This window comes from Arachis ipaensis, chromosome B7, assembly GCF_059453495.1.
Source record: "Arachis ipaensis isolate K30076 ecotype BB chromosome B7, ASM5945349v1, whole genome shotgun sequence".
Classification (NCBI taxonomy): Eukaryota; Viridiplantae; Streptophyta; class Magnoliopsida; order Fabales; family Fabaceae; genus Arachis; species Arachis ipaensis.
The window spans coordinates 136,553,938-136,569,495 of record NC_142442.1 but is presented as its reverse complement, the minus strand read 5'-3'; the positions used below and the strand labels follow the sequence as shown (position 1 = coordinate 136,569,495).

The 15,558-nt window shown below is 33.1% G+C and overlaps 2 protein-coding genes across 2 annotated transcripts; one reads left to right on the top strand and one right to left on the bottom strand.

The window, feature by feature from the left end:
• The first annotated feature begins 1,376 nt into the window (after positions 1-1,376).
• Positions 1,377-8,544, top strand: LOC107606082 (camphor resistance CrcB family protein). The gene is made up of 8 exons (XM_016308047.3): positions 1,377-1,767; positions 1,991-2,228; positions 5,066-5,467; positions 5,627-5,704; positions 5,876-5,974; positions 6,425-6,617; positions 6,746-7,164; positions 7,697-8,544. Exons 3-8 carry the CDS (start codon positions 5,114-5,116, stop codon positions 7,922-7,924), a joined length of 1,371 nt encoding a protein of 456 aa, XP_016163533.1. The 5' UTR covers positions 1,377-1,767; positions 1,991-2,228; positions 5,066-5,113; the 3' UTR covers positions 7,925-8,544.
• A 2,788-nt stretch (positions 8,545-11,332) lies between these two features.
• On the bottom strand, positions 11,333-14,456 carry LOC107606081 (S-locus lectin protein kinase family protein). Its single transcript, XM_021106392.2, has 2 exons — positions 13,839-14,456; positions 11,333-13,751 (listed from the first exon to the last, which is right to left on the bottom strand). The coding sequence occupies exons 1-2, from the start codon at positions 14,432-14,434 to the stop codon at positions 11,618-11,620; spliced, it is 2,730 nt and encodes a 909-aa protein (XP_020962051.1). The 5' UTR covers positions 14,435-14,456; the 3' UTR covers positions 11,333-11,617.
• Positions 14,457-15,558: the final 1,102 nt, after the last annotated feature.

Below are 15,558 nucleotides of genomic sequence, written 5' to 3'. Positions count from 1 at the left end.
TTTTTGGCATTAATTGTTTAATGATATTATCAGGGTACAATAAAAACTCCATTAATTACTCTTTAAAATACTGTGCCAACACTAATAAAGAAAAGTTAGAAATAAGTTATGTTTTTTCAATTTAAATTTTATTTGCACTTTGCACTAACATTACTTTTTTGTTTTCATTTCGGCCTTTTTTATACTTATTTTATTTTTGAATTGCTATTGGCTCATTACAAAATTATAATAGAAACAAAAATTAAAAATTTTAAAAAATAAAAGAATTCATATTTAAATTTGAAAAAGATAAAATTATTCTTTTGAAGATTTAGTTTAAAATTTTCAAATATCTATTTAAAGTTTAAATAAAAAACAAAAATATCTATTTAATAATAGTGTTGTTTAAATATATCTAAATTTAAAAATTTGAATTTAATATTAAAAAATTAAAAAATCATGTATAAGATTCATTTTAAAAAAAATCAAAATCTTTTTTTAAGATTAATGTTATTTTATAAAAACTAAAATGTTAAACTTTTCTTTTTTTAGTCAAGGGGAGTCAAGTCACCCAACCCAACACAAACAAACCCGAAAACCCCACCCGATCCAAAGCCTAATACCATCTCCATCACTTTTGAAGCAAGAGCGCCGGAAAAAGCTCCGCCGCGGTTTGCTCCTCAGCACTTTGGTTCCGCAGTCATCTCCGATCCTCCTTGGTCACGCGTAGTCTTTCGTCTGTGCTGGATTCATGCCTTCCAGTGATCGCCGAGGCCTGCTCCGCCGCGGTTCCAAGAGGTTCACAATATAATCGTTTGCGTCTTGCCTTGGGCCGACACCGCCGCTTCTCCTCTGTGGTTCCATGTTGATTCCCCGATGCCGCTGGCTCTCCGCATCGCCTGGAATCGCCGCTGCCGCTTCTCCTCTTTGGTCCCCATTCGCTACGCTGCTGCTTCTCCTCTGTGACTCCTGTTGATCCCCCAATGCCGCTGGATCTCCATCCGCAATGCCTAAAAATTTATTTATTATTTTTCAAGGATCAAAGGCAAACAGACTGACCCTGACGTGGTTGGACGCGGCGGCAACGACAGAGAAAATATTGAGGAGAGATCAGGGTGATGTACACTGAGTGACTGACTGAGTTAGAGAGAAAAACAAGAGACGACGGTATGTAAGACAATTAAATTATTTTAAATAAATAAATAAAAAGAATCAAAATAAATTTTTATTTTTATTTTCATTTTTCTTTAAAATTTATATCTAATGGAGTTTTTTTTTTTTTTGGACAGGGGCCATGGGCCAAAGCTGGCCCAGCCAAACAACCAGAACCCGATTCGCCCCAATACCCGCTTCCCCTAACACTATAGTCGTCCTCCTCGTGTTGCTCTGTGTTAGATGTTGCTGTTGCCGCCGGATCTTCCCTTAGCAGGCCGAGCTGATGCATGGATCTGAAGGTTGAAGCTTCTTTCCCGGTTGGTGTCCTGAGTTCCACTCTGCAGTGCGACGTTCTGAGATCACCACCTACACCGTTCTCCTCCCCAGGCCAGTGCTGCCGCCGCTGATTATGGATCCTCCTTGAAGTTTCCGGCCGGTATGTCTCTGCCGCTCTGCTCCTCTGCCTCGAGGCATCCCGCATGGGACCAGGACCGTCAGTGCTCCCTGCTCGACCTGCTCTCCAAGCTTCGCCGATATGGATGCTCCTCTCTGTAGTTGGCCGCCGCGACGCATTGGGTTGGTGATGCTCTCCCCCTTCAGCTTCTTGCATGTCCCGATTTCCCACCCTCTCAGGTAAGTCCTCCAAACATTAAGGGAGTACCCTAACAGCCACCATGAAAAAAGCATGCGTCGAAAATATTTTCATTTGTAGGCCCAATAAAAAAAGTTGTGCTATTTATCATGCTAGCCCAGCCCACACAATGTGAATGACATTTTGCTCAACGCATGTGCTATGAGTTATAACTTATAACTTATAAGCCTCCAACTGACAAGCTTCTCCATTAACCCACCGCAGCAACATCTACTTTCACGATCACTTTCTTGAAGCCCATCGTGCATGCAAGCTCCAAGCTCTTCACCATTCCCCATAGCTCCGCAATGAACGTCGTAACGTCTCCAATCCGGTGCAAAAATCCAGCAATCCACTGCCCTTCATCGTTCCTCAGGAGTCCGCCACATCCGCTTCACCCATCTCTCTAGCCACGACCTCCAATTCACAAGTTTCTCCATTTTTATTCCTCCACAACCAACTGGTAAATCCTCTCCACAGCTTCTTTATTTTCAATATCTTGTTTGATGATATCTGTTTGACATACAGATTCTTTTAGTGGTACCGGTACTTTTAAAATTGTGGAATTTTTAATTTTATTCATTTAAAATTTATTAAATTTAAAATTTTAAAATATTTTATTTTATTTTTAATTAAACTAATTTAATTACGATTTGTGATTCGGATTAGATCATTGAACTATTAAATTTAAATATTTTATTTTATATTCCAATTTAATTTCGATTTTTGCAACTTTGAGATGTTTTAGAGTTGATAAAAATTCAAGTACAGTCCACTTTTACATAAAATTGATATTTAAGATTTAAAAGTAATTAAATAATTAAATAATTAAATAATTTAATTAAATTTTTATTTAATAATTCTTAATTATCAACTTCACATAAAATTAATTCATATTTTTCGATTGCATTTCATATACGGGATTTCATATACGGGATTTCCAAAAAGAAAAAAAAATTCATAGTCTGCCGTCAAGAATAGGGAAATGACAGAGAAATTTTAAACAAACGAGCATCAGCCATCAAGAATCATTCATGGACGTATTGGACGGTGCATGTGATCAAGTGGGGTAATGTGTGACAGTGTGAGCGTAGGCCCCACTCCAACTCCACCAACCCTTTGTTTTGGTTTTTGGTTCGTTAAATACAAACCAGTGAAACCCGCAATCCAAAAGGAAACAAACACATGTTTTTGGCTTTCGTTTGATTCCTTTTCAACTCAAATCCGCAACGTTACGTAGGAATTTCTCCCTTTGACTTATTAATTATACTTATGCCATTTTATTCTTATTTTTTATTTTCGCTCACCTCCAGTCATTGAATATTTGGTCGACCTTCCTTGCTTATCTTATCTATTTCATGGATTACTTAAAAATTTCTGATTTAAAATAAACATTTCTAGTGGCCTGCATTTAATTGTCCAATGCACTGACATCATTGCTTGCAGCTTATGTTATCTTTCGTTTTTTAGGTATTAGTTTTCGTATGGTTAGCCGTGTTATCCTAAGTCATTGCTTAAGTAGCAAAAAGATATTCTATGATTATAATATTAAATTATATTACTAATGTATGAGTATATGCATTAAGGATGGTTCTGAATCGGTAATGATGTGCTTGAGGAGTTGAGGTGTTGTGTCAACTGCATTTTTTAAATATGTATATGTAAAACCTGTTTGTGCCAAATGTTTATTTAGTGGTTCTTAGAAAGTTTCTCCATTAAAAAAGTAAAAATAAAAATGACAGCTTTTTAAAATGGATTATTCATTGTCAACAGAAAAGAAAAGAAACTCATTGACGAAGATCATTGAGGTGTATGTTCTATTTCATGACTCCATATTTTTTTCTTTATTGATAAATTCTGTACCAACTAACCCTATCCCAACATATCAATCTTGTGCTAAGAACAAACAAAAATAAAACTAATTTAATGAAATGCCATTTTTTAGCTCACCATAACAAGGAGGAAAAAAAAAGGAACTTTCTTACCATACAATTTTTCTATGAATTTAAATTTGAATTATTCAGAATAAAAATATATTAAAATTTGTTAACAATAACATATAAAATTTTTAATTTTTACACCGAAATTTTGTTACAAACCTCAATTAATTCAAAAATGTATCAAAATTACTTAATGATTGCGATATATAAATTGAGTTTAAAAACAACATACAAAAATGACTGAATTATCAAAAAAATACATCCAAATTAATTTTGGATTAAGCAACGTCATCAATATGATAAAATTTTATGATAATGATAACAATAACGATGATACACGTATAAAAAGAAGACGACAATGACTATAACGATGATAGTCATGATAAAGGAGGAAGAAAAAAAAAAAAAAAGCGTGCAGCAAAACCGCAAAAAAATTGTGTTCATACAAGTGTAATAATTTGAATGGACTCATTTGATTAAATAATTTATATGTAAAAATTAATTTTAATCATAAATAAATAAAATCGTGTTCCTAAATACATATTATTCTTTCTATTTTTAATATATTTCAATATAATAAAAATATATATTTTTTAATTTTTTTAATAATTAAAAAAGTAAATTATAATCTCTCACTATTAATTTTATAAATAAAATAAAAAATAAATATAAAAAAATAATAAAAAATTAAAAATCATACTTTACGCTCCCAATTTTTTTTAACAATGGAAAGAATTCATTCTCAAATATCATGTCTCATTCTGTCATTCCTTCTTAACACGGTGGACTAAGTATTAACTAATAGCTATAGACAATAAATCCATAATTACATAGTTCTAAATATGAAAAATGAATAATAATAATAATAATAATAATAATTAAAATACCAAATATAATAAGCAGTAGCAAATTGCGAACCAAGTTGTTGGGTAAAACGAGGACCCGTGGCTGCGCCACATTAACTGCACTGTGCCACACGAAAAGTAGCGCCACACAAAAAATAGCACAAAAAACAAACAAAGCACAGTTAGTTATAAAATACCAAATTTTATATTATCTTATATTTATTTATAATTCATATAAAATGAGAAAATGATATTTTTTTTATAAAATAAATACTCTTTTTTTAAGATTACTAAAAGTTGCTTCTTTAATTCAATCTAAAATAGAGAAAATTGGGTGTATTTAACCTCTTTTATATCTAAAATATGATAGTTATATTTTTTGCTGATATGTAAATATATTCGTTTGAATAAGCATGGGTGGCAGGGTGGCCGCAACTGCATGAGTCAACCTGTTACATTAGTTTTTTTTTTTTTTTTTTTGTCTCTTTTTAAATTGTTTTGCGATTTCAACGCAGTGACGCGCAAGTTTCCCGTGCGGTTCTTATTTTCTTTGTTGAATAACAATGGAGAGATTGAACAGTGGCGCGGGTTCTTCTTCCATTAGGAGGCGCTCACTCAGCGTATCCAGCCACGTCAGCCACCGCACGGAAAACGACGATGACGCCGAGAGCGAGAGCGTTTCAGAAGCCGGTGACATTGGAGATCGCGCACTTCCGAGCAGAAGGTTCAGCGCTACCAACAGCTTCAGGTTCTCCTTCGATGAAACAAAATCAGATGAGAATGGCGGTACTGCTGCTGACGTGGAACAACTGCAACCGCCAAGAGCCTCTTCTGCTATTAGGCCTTTGCCACCTCAGCTCGTAGCTTCTCCTCTTTCCACCACCGATGCAGTTTTGCCTTCTGAAGAACCAAAGAAAGTGAGCTATCTATCTCTCTTCTCCATCTCATGTTTTCATTTTTAGTATTTGTAATTTAGGACAAGATTTGAAGTTTATGTAAAGTGTTATATGTGGATAGATCTAATCATATATATCATGGTATGGCTTACATTTTTTTTTATGTGTTTGTACATTCAGGAAACTCGTAAAGGTTTGCCAGAGTTTCTGGACTATGCTTCATGTATGATTCATATGGCTGTTTTCGGAATTCTAGGGGTACGTAAATATCCTCTTAAACTTGGTTATTAAACTTAATTAGATTGATTACTAACTTTACAGTATTTGCTATTTTTTTTGCTTGTAATTGATGAGTGCTTAATTGCTTATTGATATTCTTTAGCTGGTATTAAACCAAGATTCTAATAGCCACAGTAACTATATATGCAGGTCTTAACAAGATATTTACTGCAGAAGCTATTTGGCCCTGGGGAAGCCAATTTGACAAGCAACAAAACTGTTCTTTACCTTGATCTTCCTGCTAATATGGTAGCCGTTTCTTTCCCTGTTATTTTTCTTGCTATTTTTCAGATATCACATTATTATTATTATTATTATTATTATTATTATTATTATTATTATTATTATTATATGCTTAAAAGCACCATGTCTAAATTTGTAGCACTTTCTAAGCTGAAGGTGGGGCCAAATAAGAAAGTTTTGGTTTCTGATCCTGTAGTTAGTGGAGCTGCTTTTTCATTGTGTACTTTTTAAATAAATCTAGAGAGTTGAACAACTGAAAATCTGATTTGAACCTTCCTATGATATTCAACTAGTGATGCGCTAAAGGCCTTTTTCTACAGAACTACCCAGTTACAAATTAGTTATGAATCCTTTTTTACTACATAATAATAAATGGTACGCTTAAACTGATAGCAAAATAAAATTGCTGTTGGAAAACAATGAAACTTAATGTAATTATTTTACATGTTATTTCAGATTGGTTCATTTTTGATGGGATGGTTTGGTGTTGTATTCAAAACCGACATATCTCAAGTTTCAGAACATCTAGCTATAGCAATAACAACTGGTTACCTAGGAAGCCTTACAACTTTCAGTGGTTGGAATCAGAAAATGCTTCAACTCAGTGTCTCCGGACACTGGCTCTTCGCCATACTCGGTTTTTTACTTGGTAAATAGGTCCACTAGATAAGAGAAGTTTCCTTTTAGTTATAAATATGATCTTAGTCTATTGAATTTTTGAAGTGTTTTTGCCGGCTAGATTAGCATTTAGCATTACTGAGTGGGTTTGTTTTGCAGGCTTATTTCTTGTTGGATTTTCCATCATAGTTGGAATTGAAACTGCCAAGGGGTTCAAGTGGCTTCTAAATAAGCTGAATATGTGTTCAGGAAGTGGTAATAACTCTGAGAACTGCAGAGTAGATAGCCCCCAACGTCACTTGGCGGCTATGACGATGTTCTTGGTGATTTTAGGAATATTATGGGGTGTGAGTGGTGCACTGCTGAAGGCTAAGTTCAAGAATGGTGGAAGTGGTGCCGAGTTATGGTTCGCTTGCATGGTTGGACCTGTAGGTGTGTGGATTCGATGGTTCTTAGCTCGGCTCAACGGTCGTGGATTAGGAAGGGCAGGGTTGTTTAAATGGATGCCATTTGGAACTCTCATTGCCAATGTATCAGCTGCTTGTGTAATGGCTGCACTTTCCACCGTAAAGGAAGCAGTAAGTTTCTTTTGTGCTCCTCTGTCTCCCAGTGTTCCAATATTTGCTGCATTTGCTAATCTCTAACCTAATAATAGTAATAGGATTACAATTAAATTAGATACCATTGAGAAATTGTTACAATTGTGTCTAGATTCATTGATTTATGAATGTACAAAAAAATGTTAGTACAACCATCAAAGGTAGCGTGTTAAACATACAAGAAATAGCAAATTAGAATCATTTGTACATTTAGTATTCATATTAATATATTCCTGATGTAAAGATTTTATTGTTATAAATCCAAATCTTCAACAATCTCTAAAGGTGGATTCATATGAGCCATTCACAAAAAAGTTGTAGTGTGATTCATATGAGCCATTCACAAAAAAGTTGTAGTGTAATTCATGTGATGTGATATCCGATGGCTGGTATGAAGTCTATAAAGGGTTTGTGATATAAAGTTTAGCTTTAGATAAAGAGAAACCAATTTCACATTGCAAAAAAAAAAAAAAAAAAAAAACACTCATTTTTCTCATTACAAATTTTGCAGGTCAATACCAAAGATTGTGACACTATTGTAATCGGAACACAGTTAGGTCTCTTGGGGTGTTTGAGTACTGTCTCAACTTTTGCAGCTGAATTCAATGCAATGAGAGAAAGCAATCATCCTTGGAGAGCCTATGTGTATGCCATTATCACAATGTGTGCCTCATTTGTCCTTGGAATCTTGATCTACTGTGTACCTGTTTGGGCAACGGGATATGACACTAGCACATAACAATTGGAGCATAGCAGAAGGCAATATCTACTTTTGATCTTTGGACAGTGTGTTTGTTGGTGGAAAAGTCCAAGTTTTACCACAAGATCCTTCTTAATTTAGAAGCAGTGAAATTTTTCTACAAGGAAGGACTCGAGTATGGAGAAGCAGAGTGATGCAATTTACCACTTTTCTTTGAGGCTCAATAATTTCTAAAGAACTTTATGCTGATAGGAGTTTGATTAATGTTTGATCAGCTCTCAAATGTTTAATTAATTTAGATGAGCTATATCATGAGGAGAAAAAAGATGACAAGGGTACATATATCATTTCTCCAAAGGAAATTATGGTCTATGGCTAAATGAGTCTCCAAGGTCTAACACAGTTGCTGCCAGAGATGATAAGTTTATCATTAGAAAGAAAAAGATACTATTGGAAAAGAGGAAAAGGGTTACAAGAAATTGAAGCATATGTTGACAAACTTGCCAATCAGTGATGCTTTTAGAGCTAGAGTTACAAAACCTTGGCCTTGCTTATGTTCATAAGTGTACTTCTAATTAAAGTAATAGACAGTAATAAAAGCAACAATCCTTTTATACCTTGATTGCTTTCTAAATCAAATATATGGATTTGCATATGAAGACTTCTTTTTTTCTTCTCTCTCGCCTCTCTTTTACAAAATTATCTCATCTCTATGACTTTATTTTATTTAATTAGAAAAGGAAAAATTAAATGTTTGAAATCGACGGGGAGTATATATTATACTTGAGCAAAGGGTCTTTGACATGTAAAGCTAAGTTTATTTATTCACGACGCCTACAAACTACAAGATATAAATTATTGAATGGAGACACTAGGTGTGCAAACACGTTCTCGTCTACGGCAGCAACATTAATGTATCATGTATGTGTTAGGTGGCTGAACCCAAAATTGAGCAACTCAAGAACGAAAATGTTTGTTAGTATGTGTGTATTTTGATAAACGGCTACAAATATTTTTACATAATTAATTAATTCAGATGAAAAAGCAAAAAACACAAACAGTCAATTATATTTTAAAAAAAATCACAGGTGAATCAAATAATCATGGTGGTAATAAGTTGTTGAATTCGTTGTTAATTATAATTTGTGTAGATACTTATGTAAAGTATGCATACAGTTCCCTCTTTCCTCTAATTATATGATATCTACTATAATTTGGGGAGTAAAATGACTTTTTCTCCAAATTCTACCAACGTAGTGGCTCTGCGAAGCCAGAACTTTATTTTATTTCTTAATTTTTTTTTATCCTTTCATTTCTTCCTCAATCTGTTGCTCATTTTAGATGTTTAGTTTTAAAATTTTAAACGTTTTTTTCTGATTTAAAAAAAAAAAACGGATAATGTAAATAGATCATGACTCCAATCGAAAAATAAATTAAAAAAAGCCAAAAGTACAATTTTAACAGCCCATTTATTCATTTAAGCCATCAATTTTTGGTCAAAGTTTGTAGCTACAATTTTAGCCACGATTAATTAATCGTTATATGTATATATAAAATTCAAGTAGTCGCATAAATACGAGTACAATGGTAGAATATATATATATGTTAGTATATATTTAAAAATATATCTAAATTTTATAAAATTTTAAAAGTAAATAATAATTTTTAACTAGTAAAATATATTATATGTTAAATTTAATAGTAAAATAATTTACATAATTAATTTTAAATTTAAAATATTTAAATAATTTAAACAGTCAACTTAATATTTTAAATTGCACATCTAAACAGTTTTAAAATAAAAAGTTAAAAAATAAATAAAAAATTTAATCAAATGACATACTGTTTATGTTGCCAAAAAGCATATTCGATTGCTAAGAATAAAAAATAAAACATTTTAATATGTATCAATTGTATATACTATTGGATTGTACTGATATTTAATTTCATGTTATTATCAAGTTAGCAAAAATAACTTTTTTTTTACCCTATTTCTTAAATTCTTATTCATAAGAAAAATTTAATTGGGTTATGAAGATTCTTTCTTAAACACTTTTAAGAAAAAATTAATATAAAAAATTTAATTATTTTTATTCATAAGAATATGGGGATTCTTTCTTCTACCTCAGAAGGAGAAAGAGGCTTATGCTAATGACCCATCTAATGGAACTTTGAAGGTTATGGGACAAAGATGACCAAGAACCATGAAGAGAAGGTGGAGTGGGTTGACTATTTTTTCCATATGATGGCTCCTTCTTCTAAGGTCAACTATGACAAGTGGCTCAAAAACCCTCCTTCCTATAGGTTCGTGATTAATTAACTTAATTGGTTAATTATTAATAATGCCGGATTATTTAATTAATTCATAACATACAACAAGTATGAGTTATTTTATATAGTAACGACTAGTAGATTAACACCAACCAAATAATTGAGCCTATTTGCAAAATGTCTAATATCTATCCATTAGATAATTTAGTATTTGTTTAGATGCTATTAAATTTGATAGAAAATTTTTTATTAATAATTTTTTTTATTTTTTAACGTGTTTGATAAAATTTTAATAATAAAAATAAAAATACTAAAAAAATAAAAAAATATTTTTAAAAAATTATAATTTACATATTTTTTTAAAAGATTTTTTTTTAAAAAGATATTTTTATATTATTATACCCAAAACATAATCATCATAGTCATTTTTAAAAAAGTTACTACAAAAATCACATGTGAAGATATATCATATATATTTAAAAAAAGTTGGGCCATAACTATATAATTTTTGGGGGTTTGTGGGAGCTACTAAGCAATGGAAAGTACAAGAGTGTTTTGCATAGAAGCTTGGTGAACAAGGAACGCAAATGTATGCCATGGGTAGTTTTCCAAAATAAAGTTAACTATGATAAATCAATTTATTTTATTTTATTATTATCAATTCATTTCATTTTATTTAATAATAAGACATGTTGCAAAAGATAATTTACCTTTTAATTTAGAGAGAATTAAGTAGAATTCACTAATAACAAAGAATTGATATATACATTTTAAACATGCATGCCAAAATCTCTCGGAAGTTAAAATGTGAGTATGCACAACATTTTTTTTTTCAATTTTGCTTTATACACTTTTTTTTTCTTTTAGAAATAATTAATAAAACTTAAATTTCAAACCGTCACAAAAACTCTAACACCACATGGTGAATTATTTGTCCTAAAAATTTACACACAATAAATAAATAAATAATTACTAATCTAACATTTTTCAAACACTAAATTATAGTAGTATACTAAAGTAGGACACGTTTTCGTATTTTTTTACCAATTATTGACACAAATATATATTTTATTCCCAATAATTTATTACTTAATTATCACATGAGTTGTCACTGAATAATTTAGAATATTATTTGTTCTTATTTATCCTAAGAAGTAAGAACACACAAATTAATAGTTATGAAGAAGAAATAAAGATAGAATAATCATTTATCATACAATTGATGATTATCAACTTTAAAAATACATCAACATACTCTCTTCTTCAATTTTTTGGTGCGAACACAAGTTGCATATATATAACTTGGAAAAACTTAAGTACAGTGTACTCGACTTCAGGTGAAGTTGATAGTTGAGAGCCGTTAAATGAAAATTTAGTCAAATTAATTAAATTATCTAACGACTCTCAATTATCAACTTCACATCAAATCGACTGCACTGAGTTTCCACCATATAACTAACCCTATCTTGGCCCTGAGACAGTCTGTGAAGATATGTAAGAAACTAAAGCAGCTTGAGAGCCACCACTTGTCATGCTTGATGAAGAATTATTATTCACTTCTCTTCTTCCTCCTTCGTTATCGTTATTCTCCTCAATTATCATTGAAGCCTCCGTAAATCTACGACCATAAAACCTTAAAAAGTTCAGAGACTCCATCTTTGGTTGCGGCAATGGCATACCACCTTCCAACATCCCAACAACCGCCGCCATGTTCGGCCTCAACGCCGGTTCTTCATGGACACAGCACAACGCAATCCGCACAAGCTTCTCCACCTCCTCGTTCGTCACGCGCCCTTCTAGTCTCGGATCAGCAAGATCCATGTAGTTCCCTTCTTCATGCTTCTCCAATGCCAACAAAGGAAAATAAAGCAATCCTGACGTCGAAGATGACGAAGAGTTATGACCACCTCCTCCTCCTCGGCCGCCACTATTACTATCCTCGTCTATACTATGACTTCTTGATTTAAAATAACAATTTTTCCTTCCGCTTATAAGTTCGAGAAGAACCATACCATAACTATACACATCAGTTTTTTCTGTGATAGCAGAATTTGTGAGCCATTCTGGAGCGAGGTATCCACGGGTACCTCGCATTGTTGTGAACAATCCAGATTGTTCGGGACTAAGAAGTTTTGATAATCCAAAATCCGATATCTTAACTTGAAAATGATTATGCAAAAGAATATTTTCAGGTTTGATATCGCAGTGAATAATTTTATGCTCACACCCACCATGAAGATAGGCAAGACCACGCGCCGTCCCCAATGCCACGTCATATCTCTCTTGCCATTCCAATGGTGGCCCTCCACCGAACAACGTTCGGTCGAGGGAACCAAGATTCATGTACTCATACACCAAAAACCGATGCCTTCCTTGGACACAAAAGCCTTTTAATTTCACAAGATTGACATGATGGATGTTTCCAATGACAGCAATTTCTGTGCAAAAGTCTTTCTTCCCTTGAACTCCTATGTTGACTATTTTCTTGACCGCCACGACGGCATTGTCGGAGAGAACTCCTTTGTACACCGTACCAAAACCACCGGAGCCGATCAGAGTCTTGAAATCATCGGTGGCCTTTTTGAGTTCGTCGTAGTCGAATCTTCGAGGCAAACCCGGGATGTAGAAGGCATCAAGGTCCCCGGAAGAATGAGAATAATTATTGTTGGGTTTTCCGAGTTCCAAATCTTGTTTTCTTTTGGAAATTTTAATAGATCTTCTCCACAAGAAGAAAAGAAAGGCCATCAAGAGAGCGAAGCCTGTGATCGGCAACAACACTGCGGCCACCACCGGAAAGCCTCCTCCGCCATCTTCAACATCTCTCGTATCATCATTGGTGGTTGTGGATCCTATAGAGACCTTGATGAAGCCAAACATGTCTTGATTGGCTCCATCGTTACTTGACAAAATTGACCCCAACTCGTTTTCAATCACATAGCATGAACCGGATGAGTTTCTATAGAAGACTCCCAAGCATGAACAATTCTTGGAACATTGATCCTGACATAACGATAAATCCACACTGTCCATAACAGGATCGGTGTAGATATTGTGAAAGTAGTCCAAACCATTTCCAAGATTCAAGAATGAAACAACTGAAGAAGAAGAATTTGATTGGTTGTTGTTGTGGTAACTATCATTATTAGAACCATCACAAGAATATGGAAAGGAATAAGAACCGTTGCTTGGAACACAACCACCAGAATTACCTGAACCTACATGAAAATTCTGGGGACAAGAACAAACAGGTAATGATGATGATGAAGAAGAAGAAGAAGAAGAAGAGGTATCATCATCATTGCATAAACCAACTCTGCCACAAACTAAGGGAGTTCCACAACCATCATCTGGCCCTTGAAATTCCTGCTTCCAACCGGTTCCGGAAGAAAAACTTTTGATCACAAAATGGCCAGAGTTATCCAATGTAGCTACTCGAAAATTCGACTCCGGTAACCCTACCAGAAACACAGCAACCGTTCCATTACTTCCAAATAGGTAGAAACCTGTTCTGTTCACAGCCATGTACTCCACCATGCTTAATGAATTCCTATACGCCTTTGTGTCCATTGAAAGTTTCCAATATGTCTGTCCAAGCCTATGTTACAAATATATTTATGTCATATAATTACAGTGTGAATGGTTATCCAAAAAAATGTAAGAAAGTTTATTGATAAGTTGATACCATTGGAGGATTGCATCAGAGGAAGTGATTGTGAGGTTGTAGCTTCCAATGGACAAGTCTGAATCTGATGAAGAACTTGACAAAGATGATCCAACAGGTAAGCTCTGGCCGATGATAATTGTGTCGGTTGGATAGCGAAAACTTTCCCAAAGAGAAACATTGGAAGGATCAAGGAGTAGGAGGTTACCCATGTCAGTGAGGACAAGCCTACCAACTTGTGATCTCAATGGTGGAGTTGACCATACAGGATTATTCCTTCCACTTTCATCAGAAATTGTTATCCCTTTAACAGTTAGATTCATTTGGCCGGAGCTCGAGACGGCGCGGCCGCGGTTGGCGGACCAAGTGATGGTTCTTGATGCAACATGGATTATGCAGAGATAGAAGCTGGTTTGCTGGGAACCCGGGTTGAATATTGCAGCCTTGAATGTTCCGTTTGGAGATATTAAGAAGGTTCCAGAGTCATCAATGAATTCGAGGTATGTGGCACTGAAATTTGGAGTGATTGCCTTGAAGGTGTAGCCTGAGATGGTGGCAGTGGCAGTGAAGATGAGGAAGATGATTAGAAGAGAGGAAAATATTATGGAAGGTTTCATGTTGTAATGATTTGGTGAAACAATGATGAAAACAGAGGAGAATAATTAGGACATGCTTTTGGTTTATTTTAGACTTTTGGAAAAATGTGGAATTGGTCTATCAATATATTTTTTTTACCAAAAATAGAAAACTCGAATCCGCAACCTCTTAATTGAGTATCTTAATTAAATATGGGAAGATTATGTCATTTGAATTATAACTCATTGGTCTATCAATATTACTTGATATTTTTGTTAGTATTTTATGTTTATATCAATTGTATGGAAAAAATTTTTTTGATGTTTATATCATCATGAAAACTCAAATGCAGTCGACTTCACGTGAAGTTGATAGTTGAGAACCGTTACATCTTACATGAAAATTTAGTCAAATCAGTCAAACCATCTAACAACTCTCAACTCATGTGAAGTCGACTGCACGTGAGTTTTCACCTTATATCAATTGGATGGAAGTCGTGGAAATATGAGTTGATGAAAATTAGACCTATTTTTTTTTATAGAAATCATAGTAAGAGATCATTTAAAAATTATCGTAGTATTTGTATAATCTATAAAGTTTAATGGAATATTTATTGAATTTTAAGATGAAAAATATAAACAAATTTAAAATGTATATTTTAATGATTAATTAAAACACCAATTTAAATATATAACTATTTTTCAATAACATAATGATATTTTGTGGATACTTAATAATTATTTCTTAACCATATATGCGTTGACAAATGAAACTGCTTCCCAGCCTTTTGCGCTCTCTAACAACTTGTCCCTCAAATTCTCAATGATGATGAAAGTGGGCATTATTTATTAATTAAAAAATATAAATAAATAACTCCTGACGAATCAATTTTAAATAATTATAATTAATACTCATTAATCTTATATTTAAAAAAATTTTAAATTATTATTAATTAATAATAATTAATTAGTATGAATTATAATTCAAAAATACTTATTAATTTATTATTGACTAGACTTCTTATTAATTATCTAACAGGATTGTTATTAATTAATTGTATGGTCAATGACATAAGATAGGACGGAACGAAATAAAATAAGTGTAGCTAACGGATACTTTAAGACATTTATTTAAATTATTGTTAATAAAAAATTTTAATTTTATA